At 41.2% G+C, this 15003-nt stretch overlaps 1 protein-coding gene across 4 annotated transcripts; it reads right to left on the reverse strand.

Moving 5' to 3' along the window:
- Nucleotides 1-140: 140 nt before the first annotated feature.
- On the reverse strand, nucleotides 141-3370 carry LOC103653714 (uncharacterized). 4 transcript variants are annotated; one of them, XM_035967341.1, is made up of 5 exons: nucleotides 3055-3370; nucleotides 2903-2960; nucleotides 737-2821; nucleotides 556-675; nucleotides 146-474 (listed from the first exon to the last, which is right to left on the reverse strand). In XM_035967341.1, exons 3-5 carry the CDS (start codon nucleotides 1846-1848, stop codon nucleotides 354-356), a joined length of 1353 nt encoding a protein of 450 aa, XP_035823234.1. In that variant the 5' UTR covers nucleotides 1849-2821; nucleotides 2903-2960; nucleotides 3055-3370; the 3' UTR covers nucleotides 146-353. The 4 variants fall into 4 exon arrangements, 3 of the variants coding, with proteins under 3 accessions (XP_035823234.1, XP_035823236.1, XP_035823235.1); XM_035967342.1 differs by having other exon boundaries at nucleotides 196-474; nucleotides 2903-2957; nucleotides 3055-3170; XR_004857824.1 differs by having other exon boundaries at nucleotides 141-474; nucleotides 556-2821.
- Between the last annotated feature and the right edge of the window lie 11633 nt (nucleotides 3371-15003).

Genomic DNA, 15003 nt, shown 5'->3' on the forward strand with positions numbered 1-15003 from the left:
TGTCATTATACACTGTCTCTCAGCTTCTAATGAACCAACAGGTACATAAAATGTCTATTTTGTCCCTGACTTCTCTCAAACAATATTTAACATACAACCTGTCATATATTTAACACAAAATGAGCTGAAAACAACAAAAATAGAATTTGGGCAACTACATAGCATTCATCCATTGATCATAAGTATAATTAGCATCCATATGAGTGTATTGGGCATTATAATTACAAAATAAGGGCACATCCAAGTTGCATGAGTGCACATCAGAGTTGCAAAATAAATGCACTTTAGTGCACATCATAGTTACAAAATAACCTCACACGTCAAGAACCAACACTAGTTTCACTTCTAACATGTCAGATATCTAAGCTTCTTTTTGCTCTTTTTGGAGTCATCTTCTTCGTGAGTGTACTAGGTTGTACAGTTGGAGGAGAAATATCCTGAGATGCTCCTTCTTCCATCAACAAAGCAAGACGTCTACACATGTAACATTTTATCTTTCAAAGTTGTACCCATGAAAACTAATTATGCATGAACAGAACTAGTAAAATTTCTTACCCTCTTGTCACAATTCCAGGACTCTCTTGCATGATTTGCTCCCTTGTTGGAACAGGACTACCTGGTAACAAATCTTTAGGTGTCCATCCTTTGGTTGTGTTTTTTCTTATCTTTCTCTTCCTGCATTGGTAGAAATACTTAATAAAAATAAACAAGCTTAAGAAAATAATGAAAAAGTTACCTTTTCTTAGTTCCATTGAGCGAACATTTGTAGCTAGATTTCCTATGTCCAAACTCTCCACAACCAGAACATCGTGCTTTGCCTCTAATCATTTTTTTAGTCTTCTCATTCTCATTCTCAGATATATTTGGACCAGATTTTGATCCACCACTTCCACCTTCGAGACAACCTTTTATCCTATTTTTCTTTTGCCTCCCAACACTCCTTTTACTAAGTGGTGCAGCAATCTCAATTGGCAAGTCTAATTTAGGCCACTTGTCCTTGTGAGGAATTGGCTCAATCATTCTTGCATATGCATTTCTAAACTTCTGCACAGAGTAATATTCATGTACAAAGTCTTCCATTTTGACATCTCTAGCCTTTTGAGCTGTTATCAAGGCCAAAGCATGTTGACATGGCTTACCAGTGTGCTGCCACTCAAGACATGAACACTCATGCAATTGTGCCTTCACCACAAACCGATGGTTACAATTATCCCATACCTCAGCAGTAAAGTGGTCGTATTTAACAACAGATAAGTGTCCTAGTCCTCTAGTTTTGGCTCTCAATATTGCTAGGACAGCCGGTAGTATCTTTCCATCGAGTTTTTCTCCAATTTCTCTCCTCCGGTACATAAGAAGACCAATCATCTCTCGAATCTTATCAGCAAGGTCCGCCACGGGTAAGTCCTTTATATCTTTGATCCAATTGTTAAAAACTTCAGCTACATTATTTGTGACATAATCACACTTAATGTTGGGATTGAAATCTGATCTCATCCACTTTAACTTATGATGCTTCTTCAACCACAACTTAGCATCAGGAATACCCCTATAAATAATATCCAAATGTTTCTCATAAGCTTCTTTGTCATATGCTCTTGCAGCAGGCCACATATGTCCACCACTTTCACCACTATATCTCTTTATAAAATTCTGCATTAGATGTCTAAAACATTCCCTTTGTTCAGCTTGTGGAAACACTTGCCCAACAGCAATCTCAAGACCTTTACAAGCATCTGTGCAAATAGCAAGTAAAGGACATTCTCCTAAAGCCTTTTTCAGTTGAGTCATAAACCAAACCCAATTCTCTGTCGTTTCAGAGTCAATGAATCCAAATGCAAGTGAAAACATCTAGTTATGACCATCCACGCCCGTTGCTGCAGCTAGATGACCATTCCAGCGACCATTTAGGGCGGTAGAGTCAATACCAAGCCACGGTCTACAACCAGATTTGAACCCCTCAATACAAGGACCAAGTGCACAAAAAAATCGGTGAAAATATACCCTACCACTAACCACCTTACAGTCAATCTCAACAACACTATCAGGTGACCTTTTTAAAATTTCTGCCTTCCACGAGCCACACAACAAATCCAATGCCTTTTCTCTACCTCTCCAAACTGTGTCATAGCCAATTTTGCACTTGTAATCTTTTTCTAACTTTTTTTGCAGTTCTACACAACGCATCTGAGGATTCTCTCTAAGAATGACGACAGCTTTTGAAGCTACCCACTTGCAGGTTGGTGTAGTGGTCTTTCTCCTGCTGCTAGATGTGCATGTATGGACATCGTTCAACACTGTAACCATGACAGTGATGTTGTCTGCTTGTTTGTGACCAACAATTGTCCAAGGGCAACCATCAGACTTACAAAACCCTCTATACCTGTTTGGACAAGTTGCCTCAATACCCAATTCAAACTCTTTATTTATTCCATATTGTCTCATAGCCAATCTGAATTTTTCCATAGAAGGATACGGGGTGCCTAACTTCATACATGGGCTATCCTCGTCATATGCAATTGTTCTCTCCTCTGAAATATGATCAGTCACATCTATAGCTACTGCTTGGGTAATCTGCATATTAAGCATTCCAGAAGCATCTGTTGTAGCAGCCCTTGAATTTGAGAATGACTCAGTAACCATTTGTGTTGTACTACCACCATCTTTCTTTAACCCCAGCAGCCCATAAAGTTGTTGCTCATTGCAGATTTCTATTATTCCTTCCTCTTCCTTTTCTTCTTGAATTTCTAATGAATCCCAATCCACCAACGGAAGTGCAGAAAGATCTATCCCAGCTAAACCAGTATGCTCATCCATACCAAGCCTATTTGAACATTGAACGATCATTGAAGGAAAAAGAAAGTTAAACTTTATTTGAACATTTAAACTGCAAAATGCAACATACCAGTGAGTGTCATTGTAACTCCAATCGATTCCAACAGGTTCCTCTTCGTCCAAGGCTACTATAGCATTTAGGGTGTAAACAAAATTTGAAATTTAATCAACCTATACCCCAAATCAAATTTACCAGTCACAATCACAGTCATGCACACTAACCTGAAGCATCAGATAAGCCAATACCAGGTGCGGCGTGCTGTCCCGCGGTCGCCAGCAAGCCCGTGGCCACCAGCTCGCTGGACGCACGCCCTGCAGCAAACTCGCCTGGGGTCGCGCGCTCAGCGCCCGCCAGCTCGTGCCTCGCCGCGCGCACGATGCCTGCCCGCGCGCGCTGGTCCGTGGCCTGGTCGTCGGCCGCCGCCTGCTCGCCGGCCGCCGCCTGCTTGCTGGCCGCCTGCTCGCCGGCCGCCGCCATGGAGCCAGTCTCCTAACCCTAGTCGAGCGGCTTGGAGAAACGCGTGAAAAGTGAGCCCGTGGAGTGGCCCGTGGAGAACAGGCAAGAAATGAGTTTTGGGAGGGGTAGATTAGTCTTTTTTAAAATTTATAAGATTAATACAAACAAAACTAATCTAAATTATGTGTTTAGAACATTTGAGAGAAGCCTAGCATTTAAGAGAGATGTTTTAGAGAAGCCCATAACGAAGATAACATTACAGAGAATCCACTCATTTGAGGGTGACAAAATAGTAAAAAACTCGACAGGGACAGGGGCAGCGACAGCGAGCAGGGAGAGGACTCGAGAAGGCCAGGGGAAGAACGGGCCGGCAGGTTTCCCGTTTCCGCGTTCTGCTGGGCTCCAACTCATTGGCTCGACTAAATATTAAGGGGTTTGAATGACCTATAACTATTAGTTAGCCGACTAAAAATTATTAGTAAAATTAGTTAGCTAACAAATAACTAACTAACTATTCACTAATTTACTAAAAATATGTTTGATGTCTCAACTAATTTTAGTGGCTAACTATTAATTATAATGTATTTATTATAGTATTAAGGGGGTGTTTGAATACACTAGAACTAATAATTAGTTAACTAAAAAATTGCCAGTGAAATTAGCTAGCTAAGAGTAACTCCAACAGATTGCTAAAAATTTGTTGCCAAAAACATCATTTTGAGGGATGTTATAATTTTTTTTCCTAAAAACATCCAAACCCACGGCAGACTGCTAAAACATTGATCTTTAAATTTTTGAAACAACCAAACGTGGGCCTACGTAACCATAATCGGGCATGTTTTGCAGCCCAAAAGCATTTGTTGCTCTTCTTTTTTCTTGACATGCACCTCCAGCAGATGTGCATGCACCGTCATCTAGATGTGCATGCGCCGCCATCGTCCATCATCTTGGAGCAGATATGCATGCACCGTCATCTAGATGTGCATGCGCCGCCATCCTCCAGCAGATTGTAGAAAAACTAGACAACCATAATTGAAGTACATTATCGCATATCATTCATTTCCTTGGTCAGTCCTCATTGATCATGCATGTTCGTAGATTTGTTTTTTTTTCCGGGTCTTTGAACGTCCTGTTAGTCAGATTGCAATGAGTCGACGAAGTCTGCCAATGCAATTGGTGCTGGATTCATCTTCAAATGATGACGACGACGAATTCTTTCTCTCTAGTACTCATATGGCCATGAATGCGGATGAGTCAGATAACGAAACAAAACAATGTGGTTCTATAAAGGGGCACTGAGTACTTCAGCGAGATAGACAAGCAAGATATCAGAGGTTGTATCAAGATTATTTTTCAGACAATCCTACGTATGGGCATTATTATTTTCGACGACGGTATGTCACTCTATTGATTTTATTTATATGATACTTTAAAAATATTAATAGTACATATATGTGTTTTTATTTTCACATGCAGGTTTCGAATGAGACGTTCATTATTTGTACATATTTGGAAAGCCGTAGAACAACATGATCAATACTTTGTTCAGAAAAGGAACGCAGCTGGCACTCTAGGCCTTTCTAGTCTGCAAAAAATTACTGCAGCATTTCGAATGTTATCTTATGGGGTAGCTGTTGATGCTACTGATGATTATGTTCGTATAGGTGAGAGTACTACAATTGAGAGTCTACGAAGATTTGTTTGTTCTGTTGTTGAGGTTTTTGGAGATGAATATTTGAGAACGCCTAACGAAGATGATACGGCAAGGTTACTGGCCATTGGAGAAAGCAGAGGCTTTCCGGGTATGCTTGGTTCTATTGATTGTATGCATTGGAGGTGGAAAAATTGTCCTTCTGCTTGGCAAGGTATGTATACCGGACATGTGCATGAACCTACAATTATACTTGAAGCTGTTGCCGATAAAGATCTTTAGGTTTGGCATGCTTTCTTTGGGATGGCTGGTTCACACAATGATATCAATGTGTTGCATCGATAGTCTTTATTTGCATGCCTAGCAGATGGTGAAGCTCCAAAGGTGAATTATACAATGAATAAAATTATGTGCACATTATGTGTGCAGTCAGATAATTATTTGTGCTATGAGATCAGAAATGCTTTTCAAGTCATATATGTGATATAATTAAAGCATACAGAACACAACAGCTAACAAAGAGATCCTACGAACATGACATAAAACAGTAAAGAACCAGGTAGCAGTGACACTAATTTTCGAGAAAAAACACAAACTTAAATCTGTTCGAACACAACATGAAAGCACAAACTGACACTGACACACCTAAACTTCACAATTCAACTACTAGCAGTGACACTATACCACCTGGAACCTGCAAGTAGATAGGTACTTGTGTAATTAAATTGCAGTCACAAGGAAGAAGTTATTGAAAATCAATTCATTTTTACCTAAGCATCTGAAAGCTAGCCCATAATCTTAGCCTGCAACCTCATGTAGTAGGTCTTTTGCTCTTCTGTCAATGCACCAAGATCCATAGCCATTATCCTCTCTTCGTCACTTTGCTTCTGTAATTCAATCTCCTCTTTCCTCACCTTGAGAAGTGCCTTTTCCATGTTAACTCGGTCGACTTCAAGTGCAAACGCTTTATTGAACCTCTCCTCTTTTTTCAGATCTTTCTCAGCATCACTTTCTTTCTTTCCAGCCCACAAATGTTCTATTGCCGCAGTCACACTTTTCTTCTTCTCTTGTAAAAGTGTTGCTTTAGCTTTTTTCTTCCCATTTGGCCTTGTCAATTGGTTATTCTCTATTACTTGAACTTGAGATTCATTAGTTCCATTTGGTGGTGTTCCATTAGCATCACCATCACGAGTGGTCTTATGCCTCTTGTTTGAAGTTTTAGCAGCATACAAATCATCAACTTTAGCAAGCCATTTGGGTTGAATTCTCAGCTTATTCCAGCAGTGCATGAATTGAAAAGCTTTTTGATGTTCATCTTCAGACTTATACAACGCACATGACTGGGCAACCTGGCCAAAAGATTTGCATGTGTTAAGTAGACATACCAAAGCTAGTCAAGAAAATATGATAATGTACGGTGATTAATTACCATGTCTTGCATTGAAGTACCACTCTGACGTCTTAACTGGATCCTTGATAAACAACCACAAAACTTGTTAACACATTTCTAAATTGTCTCCCATCGGTGCATTGGAGAATTAACGGTACGTTGTGATTGGCATGGTTTATGTTCATTGAAATACTCGTAGATACGAGACCAATACCTCCCAACTTTTTGATCTTTACCTACCACAGGATCCATACTAATATTCAACCATGTCGAAACCAAAACTTCATCTTCTTGATCACTGAAATTTTTTGATCGCTTATGGTTTGGCCTTGATGTGGGGGTTGTTGGTCCAACTTGCCTTGATTGTGACTGATTATCAGGACATGTATTGCTATTAATATCGAATTCGCCGTCAATGTCGTTATCTGTCATCATGTTAGAAAAGTATCCATTCCCTAAAACTACATGTAAACAAATGGTATTCTAAAGTCAAGGCAGGCTCCACTAAGTATAAATTGTTACAGACCACAGTATGGTACAAAATACAATATGTTGCATATATGCAGGTTCCACTAAGCAGTGAGCACTGAACAGAATAAGCATAAATTGATACTGCATATATGCTGCCTATATTCAGACAAATCTTTTTGGGAGCAACAACATGGTCATACCAGATTCATTTTGAGACCAACAAAATTCAGACAAATCTGAACAACCAATATTCTGGAGCCATAAAATTCATACTCTGAAGACCTGTGAATGATTTATAAGAATCATGGTTCTTTCAAGAGGTTGGTGTCTGGGCAATCTAGTGGGACTCCTTGTTGTTTGACTAGTAAAGAGGAGAAATTCTGAAGGTCTGTCTTCTAGAGTATGCGCAACTATATACTCTAGAATGATTTATATACTCTATGTAGAGTCTCATTTTGATTCATATGAAGTGCGCCCATCCCAAAATAATATAGAAAAGTGAGTCATATATTTAATGCTTAAACTGTAAGAGCAAAGATGCCTAAAAATGATCGAAGTTAATATATTAGCAAAAGCACCTGTAACCATTGTGTACCATTATTTATTTTGTCATATCTAATGCCCCACCAATGATCTCATGCAGTTAAATATTAATGATTCACCCCTAGAAGTATTCAGAAACATGAAATGCAGTACTCTTCTTCAAGTTTGATGATGAAGATGTTCTGCATGCACATGTACTATATTGGGCCCCTTTCAGATAGCATCATATACCAGGAAACAAAATAAAGTAGTACATATGTAGTGAAAGGAATCAATAACTCATCACAGATAAAGTGGACGTCAGACATATCAGCACACAAAAGGTCGATTCCAAGAGCACGCACAATAGAGGCGCCTCTGGCTTTAGTACCTAGGTCGAAGAACTCCCTGCCGCCGAACAAGGATGAATCTAACGGATCTGCGACGACTCTCGCCTGTCCAGGCACACACGAGTGGAAAGCTACTCCACCTCCACGCAAGGTATCCCCGCCGTTGAGGTCGAGTTCACCGCTGCCGGTCACATGCATTTGGGGGAATCTGTCGCCTATGGAGTTCACCGGCTCATTCGGATGAGCAGATCCAGCAGGTTGCATATCCAACTGCCAATACTCGCTACCGCCTCGGCCTCCTCCTCCACCGCCACTCAATCCTCCCCCACTGGTACCACCTCTGCCACTCAAGCCGGACGACATGGACGCTTCCCGCACCCACGTGCAGTAACACAACCTTGCGCGAGCAACTTTTCGCGGGAGTCTGATTTCGCGCGCGCACGGTCGATAGGGGAGGAATCGTCGAGGTGAAAAAATGTGGGGAGGAGGACCTCATATTCGGGGTTGACATGGTTTTGGGGGGAAAAATGAAGAGACTGTTGGAGGACAGAAAACGTGAAGTTTTGCCAAAAAAATATTTTTCGGGGTGTTTTAAGTGATATGTAGGAGTTGCTCTAACAAATAGCTAGCTAAATATTAACTAATTTACTAAAAATAACCAACAGTTGAAGGGGTGTTTGGATGTCTATAGCTAATTTTAGACATTAACTATTATCTCTAGTGCATTCAAACACCCCCTAAGTATAGATTTAATTGGTTTAAATAAATTTATCGCGTCTTTCAGTATATATATCTTTTAGTATTTATATATGTAATTAATTTATAATTATATTGTACTTAAAAATCCATAAGGATAAGTACAACCATAAGACACCAGTTTGGTTTTTCAAATATAAAAGATAAATAAGACTATCTCCAGCCTCTTACTCGTACTTATATCCATATTTAAAACTTCACTATGGAAACAGTGCAATTTACAGTATAGAATAGTGCAAAACAGGGCTAATGGGTAAACTTTGGATGAAGTGCTGGAGTTGGCCTAAGAGATTGCATGGTAGACCTTGGATCGTCAATGCAACTAAGAGACAACGTGTATAGAAAGTCGTGAAGAGACGAGCTCTTCGTGAAGAATCTGTCTCTTGTATTTTTTTTCATTTAGTTCCTTATAAATCCCTTAAGAGATCCCATATTGAATGAGGTTGTATATGTTTTAATTATCATTCAAACATTTAATATAACAAGGACTAAACTTTAGTTGAGTGAAACCAAACACACTAGACACTACTCATCGCTCACGAGCTAGCTCATTAATGGCTCAACCGATATATATGTTGACCGATTAGTGTGTTGTCACATGGGGCACTATGATGCATAGTTACGACTGTATCGTATTAGTTTTTATAACTACATATTTTTTTATCAGGCAGGTTTAGAAATTGAACACGTCAACTAAAAAGCGAAGTTAGGTAGAGGACGTAGTTGCAATTTATACATGAAATTGTTATTAGACTATATTTGATTTTACAACTATGTTTCTATGTGATACTTGTAATTTGTTATGCTGAAATATTGTAATCCATATATACGGAAGTTGTAACTATGGAGTGGTAGCATGAGTTGGAACTAAATTACAGCCGAGTTTACTTGTAATACATAACGTAATATGACCTATGTATATTGGGACTATTTCTAACCGAGTTACAGTTATGATATGGTTTGCACTCATTTTATTCAACATCAAGATTTATTTGGTTTTGTCTGTTTGATGATTATGTTTCGATATATACTGCAATTTATATGTTTTGCGAGTTGTAATTATGGTATAGTATGCACATATTTTATTCATTATACAATCAAGGTTCTTTGCTTTTATCTCTTTGACAATTATATTTTGACTTGTAAAGTAATTTATGTGTTTTTCAGTTGCAATTGTTGTGTGGTGTGCACTTATTTCATCCATTATAATATCAAGGTTCTTTTCAATTTATATTTTCTAAGTTACAACTATTGTATCTATGCAATTTTGTTATGTTTTATAATGTTTTAGAATCATCCATCTCTGTTATGGTGTGATGCTAAAATTCACTAGAAGTGACCTTAGTTCGTTGACTGTTCTGCACCGTGGCTAGGTATTGTAACCGAATTGAGTATGGGTTTGCAACTTCTTTGCACATAAGTTTTGCAACTACTGATAATGGTTGTTTTTGCAGTTTGTGTTGTTTGGATGTTTGCAACTGCTGCTAACGTACGTTGCAGTTGAGGCTTTTGCATGTTAGCAATTGTACTTCTCTAGTTTGTATGTAGCTATATTGCACCCATGTTTACAACAATCGTGTGCGATAGGATGGGTCGACACGTGGGAGGCGGGAGATGGGAATGCATATGAATGCAAGATCGGCATTGTTAAGAGATATTGCATATGATAAGGAGTTGTAATCGGGTGTTATAGATATTTTAGATGTTCCGATTAGATAGACTAGAATGTAGTTTAAAGTTGTATTGTATTTATTTAGAACTCTCATAACTGGCTCACATATATGTACAACACCATGAGGGATTGTTCCTCATCCACTAAATCAACACACAACACATGTAGACTAGAGTTTAAGTTGTTGGCGATCCGTCCAAATGCCTCTGCACTTTTACATGGTAATCAGAGCCATGGGGAGTTTATCATCATCTACCTTAGTGAATCCTCTCTTTGGCCTACCCGTCTCTAAGAAGGTGACAAAGTCTATCCATGCGCTATGGGTGCAGGTTAGGGCTGCTTTCCACGGTGCAAAGCTGCTTAGCTTGCTGGACGGTGACACCAAGGTGTCGGTGGACAAAATCTTCTAGAAGGGCGACAATGAAGAAGAGATCGAGGTAGACAATCTAAAGTATGAAGATTGGGAAGCTAGAGATCAACAAGTCCTAAGCTATATACTCTTGTTGCTATCAAAATAGAGATGGCAATGGGTACCCGATGCCCAATACCTTAAACCTAATAGGGTTTAGCTCTATTAGGGAATGGACTTGAGCTAATTTCTCTAGACATGAGTTTGTTAATGGGTTCAAAAGGAAATCCAACAGATATATGGGTATGGGTTTGTTCTTGCAATACCCATTCCCGCAAACCCAGGGGTTTTGAAAACATGTCTTAAAATTAACATAACTTACAAATATGTCTCATAAGATTATTGATTGCACATGTTCTAGTTGAAATGAACCATTTGTAAAAAGTTTAAACTAAAGTTAGCCATCACTTGTTTTTATCCTTGGTTATTAATATATTGAATGTCATCTACACGACGAATTATTTTTCATGTTAATGTTAGTGTGTATAGGAAACCCGTTGAGTACCTGAAACCCGCATGGCATGGGTTTGGGCAAAATTTCATACCTATCAAGAGTGTGTTTTTTTATTGGGCTGATTTTCTTTGTTGGTATGGGTTTAGGCAATAGATGCCTAGTGAGTTTTTACCCATTGCCATCTCTACATCAAATGACATGCAAATTCAAGTTTCTTATATCAAAATCATAGTTTAAGCTTAAACAAAGATCCAAGCCACATTTTCTTCATAAACAAGAGCAAGAATCGTCAATTTATGATTGACCCTAGCAAATAACATGAAATCGTTGTGTGGTAAGATGACAACAGTTGACTAACCTTTAAAAGATGAAGAATTGTTGGAGTACATTCTCATAGGCCTCGATGATGACTATCTTCCACTAATATTTGTTGTTTGTGACAAGAAAGAGTATATCACATTTAGTGAGTTGTTCAATTGGCTTCTATATTTCAAGACCCATACTGGTCTCGCCTCTGATAGGAGATTTGTCAATGTCATGACCCAAGAACATGGTGCTAACAAGAATGAGGTGGTTTCAAAATATGTCTAGGTGGTCGTGGTGGATGTGGAGATTATGGGCATGGTAACAATAGGGGGTGTGGCCCTAGCAACTCGAATCAATAGTGACAGATGGGGAAAGCACCTCATCTACCAAGTTTGCTTCAAGAAAAAACTCACAACTGTTGAGTACTGGCATATGTCTGATGAAAATTTTGTTCTGGATTTAAACTTGTTGGCTCTATCATAGGTTATCATCAGATTGATCTAATTTAGTACATGGATTCTAGTGTCATCAGTCACATCACTAGAGAGCTAGAAAATCTCGCTATTAAAAAAGTATCAACGAGGATATCAAATTGTTGGGGCGAAAGCAGAACGTCCCCTCGCTCGATCGACGACACGACAAAAGCGGAACATGTCGAAAGGGATTCAAGCGAAGACTAAATAGTGAGAGTCCCACTGCGGAGGGAGCGCAAAGAGTGGGCGAAGGCTTGGGTGTTCCCTCTGTCGTGGCGGGTCAGGACAAAGGCTGTCGCTGATTCCGAAGGCTGAGCACGTGGAACACGAAGACCATGTGTTGTAACCCACTCGTTATTGTAATAGGGGGCTTGTGTATAACCGGCCCACGCTATAGGGTCCCACTTGTAATTCGCTGTAAGGGCAGAGTTGTTAGTGTGTCTATCTATGCCTGTAATTAATCGTGTTGTAATGACGAGCCATAACCCCCCAAGGGGGAATATTCTGGGGATAACGTAGGTAACCAAGGGCACAACTGTCTTTGACATGGTAGAGTTGTCCCTTGGTTACCTATAAGTACCCCCGTACAACACCATTGCAAGGGACGGAAAAATCACTGTTGCCCTAATACTCTGTGTTAATCGGCATCAAACTATTTCATGTTCTCCCACTGTTTGAGTTAGGCTGATCACGAGTTAGCAAGTTCCAACATTTGGCACCCACCGTTTGTGCTACGAAAAACCATTCCCGCGATGGCCCCCAAGAGAGCGACTTCGAAGGTTGCCACTGCCATCGATGATGCAGCAAAGATGGCCCTTCTGGCTGAAAAGAAGGGCAAGGCTCCCATTGCGGACGACATCCCTCAGGAGGCTTTCGACGATGAGGTCGTCAACAACAAAAGGCAATGCCAAGACCATCTGCCTACGCCAGAGGGCACCACACACACCTGCAGCTCTAAGGGACTACCTCAGGCACCCCTGCCAGGTTTCACCCCTAGAGGCAGAAGACATCGTCGAAGACAACAAAATCTTAGGCATTTCGGCCGAAGACCAACTCAAACCGCGAGCCCTTCGCATCAAGAACAATCATTTATAGAAACAAAAAGAATACTTGCAGCCAAGCGCCAGCGCATCACCATGCAAGCCAAGGTCAGGCAGATGATACTAGATAAGGAACAGAAGGCCAGAGAGCTAGAACAACAAATTGCATATATGCAAGGCGAAGGCTCACACCACATGTAGCAGAACCTTCTCATCACTCCACCCACTTTCCAGGGGATAAATTACCTTAACGAGTGAAGCCCACTTGCACCACAACTCTAGGCCTCACCTTGGCCCAACAACTTCAGAGCAGGTGCTTACCCCAAGTACAACGGTAGCATAGACCCAACACAATACATCATGAGCTACCAGGTTGCGATTGCATCATCCGGAGGGGACGACGCCACCATGGCCAAATCCTTCATCATAGCACTCGAAGGCCCAGCCCTGACATGGTACACTAGACTGCCGACACTATCAATCGAGTCATGGAAAACACTTTGCAACAAGTTCTTGTTAAACTTCCAAGGATACAGGCTGGACATAGATGCCCTGGCTGAATTATCATTTTGCAGACAGCAGGAGAAAGAAACCCTTCGGGAGTACTACAAAAAGTTCCTCCTGCTGAAGTCACAACTGCCATCTGTCGATGACCACATAGCCATCCACTACACAATCAGTGGCCTTCTCGTCGACATCTTATACAGTCACTACCTAAGCGACCCACCCAAAAACTTGCAAGAGTTGTATCGGTTATTTGAAAGCATGCCCGGTCCGAAGAGCTCCACCAGTGAAAGGTCGAATCACAGCGGAAACCCAAGGACACTCTGCAATCCAGTAGGACATGGGTCAGATCAGCGCAGTCCGACTCCGGTCGACCAAACCGCAACTAGCCCCAAGTCAACACCATTGCTAGTCAACAACAGACTGGAGACACCCGCTCATTGCCAAGAGTACCCCACACAACAGGGTCATGACAGCAACCCTAGAGGCAGAGGCAAAGGCCGAGTCCCGCAACCGCGAAGGTTCTACTGCCTTTTTCACGACGAAGACTCCACGCACCCCACCAGGGACTACCCTGAAACCAAGGCTACCAAAGATAGGATGGCCAAAAATCAACTAGCTAACAACCAACAAGTCGTTGCACACACCTACCACCCCCAACAATACCACCAGCAATAATTCCACAATGAACCATTCTACCCCCACCAGCAAAACCATATGTACCAGCAACACCAAGAGATCCAAGTCCTTCCTCCACCACCACATCACCAAAATACTCCACCACTCCCACCAGTACCGAAACAAGAGGACTTCGGTGATCAACCTTTTCATGGGGTCATTCACATGATTACCGGGGTTCGAGCGCAGACTTTGACACTAAACGGCAGTAGAAAGACCACTACCGAATAGTCAATCATGTAGCCCTCACTGGGCCAGTGGTTCAGACAAAATGGTCTCATATACCAATCACCTTCGACACAAGAGACGTCGACCTACGCAGTGTGCCACATGCATATGTCATGGTGATCAACTGTCGGGTGACAGGATGGGATTTACACAAGGTACTTATCGACAATGGCAGTCAGGCCGACATCATCTTCTTGCACGCCTTCGACTGCATGGACATCAGCCACAACCTACTCAAGTCTGCAGATAACCCTTTATACGGTTTCGGAGGCAAAGGCACATTTCCAATCGGCAAAATAGAGCTGCCACTGTCTTTCGACACTGCACCCAATGCACGAAGTGAGCAAGTCACCTTCGACATACTTGACATGGTCTATCCTTACAATGCCATAATGGGGCGAGGATCCATCAATAAGTTCGAGGCAGCAATACACGGACTCTACCTATGCATTAAAGTCCTAGGCCCTCAAGGTGTAATCACAATATATGGAGATCAACACGTAGCCAAGAACATAGAAAGAGACTTCGTCCCAAGCCAGCGCAATGTGCATTGCCTCACGACAGAATGTGAAGACACCAACAGTCCTCGCACAACCAAAAACAAAAAAGTTAACACACAACTGCAGAGTAACACTGGAACCAAGACAGTCCCCCTCGACCCTGCAACCCCCAAGAAAACAATTTTAATCAGTGAAGACCTCTTGCCAAACGAAGAAGCAAGACTTCTCTCCTGCCTTAACCGCAACAAGGATGTCTTCACATGGTCTGCTTTATACCTAGTCAGGGTCAGCCACACAATCATTGAGCACA

Source organism: Zea mays, chromosome 4 (assembly GCF_902167145.1).
Source record: "Zea mays cultivar B73 chromosome 4, Zm-B73-REFERENCE-NAM-5.0, whole genome shotgun sequence".
NCBI classification, from domain to species: Eukaryota; Viridiplantae; Streptophyta; class Magnoliopsida; order Poales; family Poaceae; genus Zea; species Zea mays.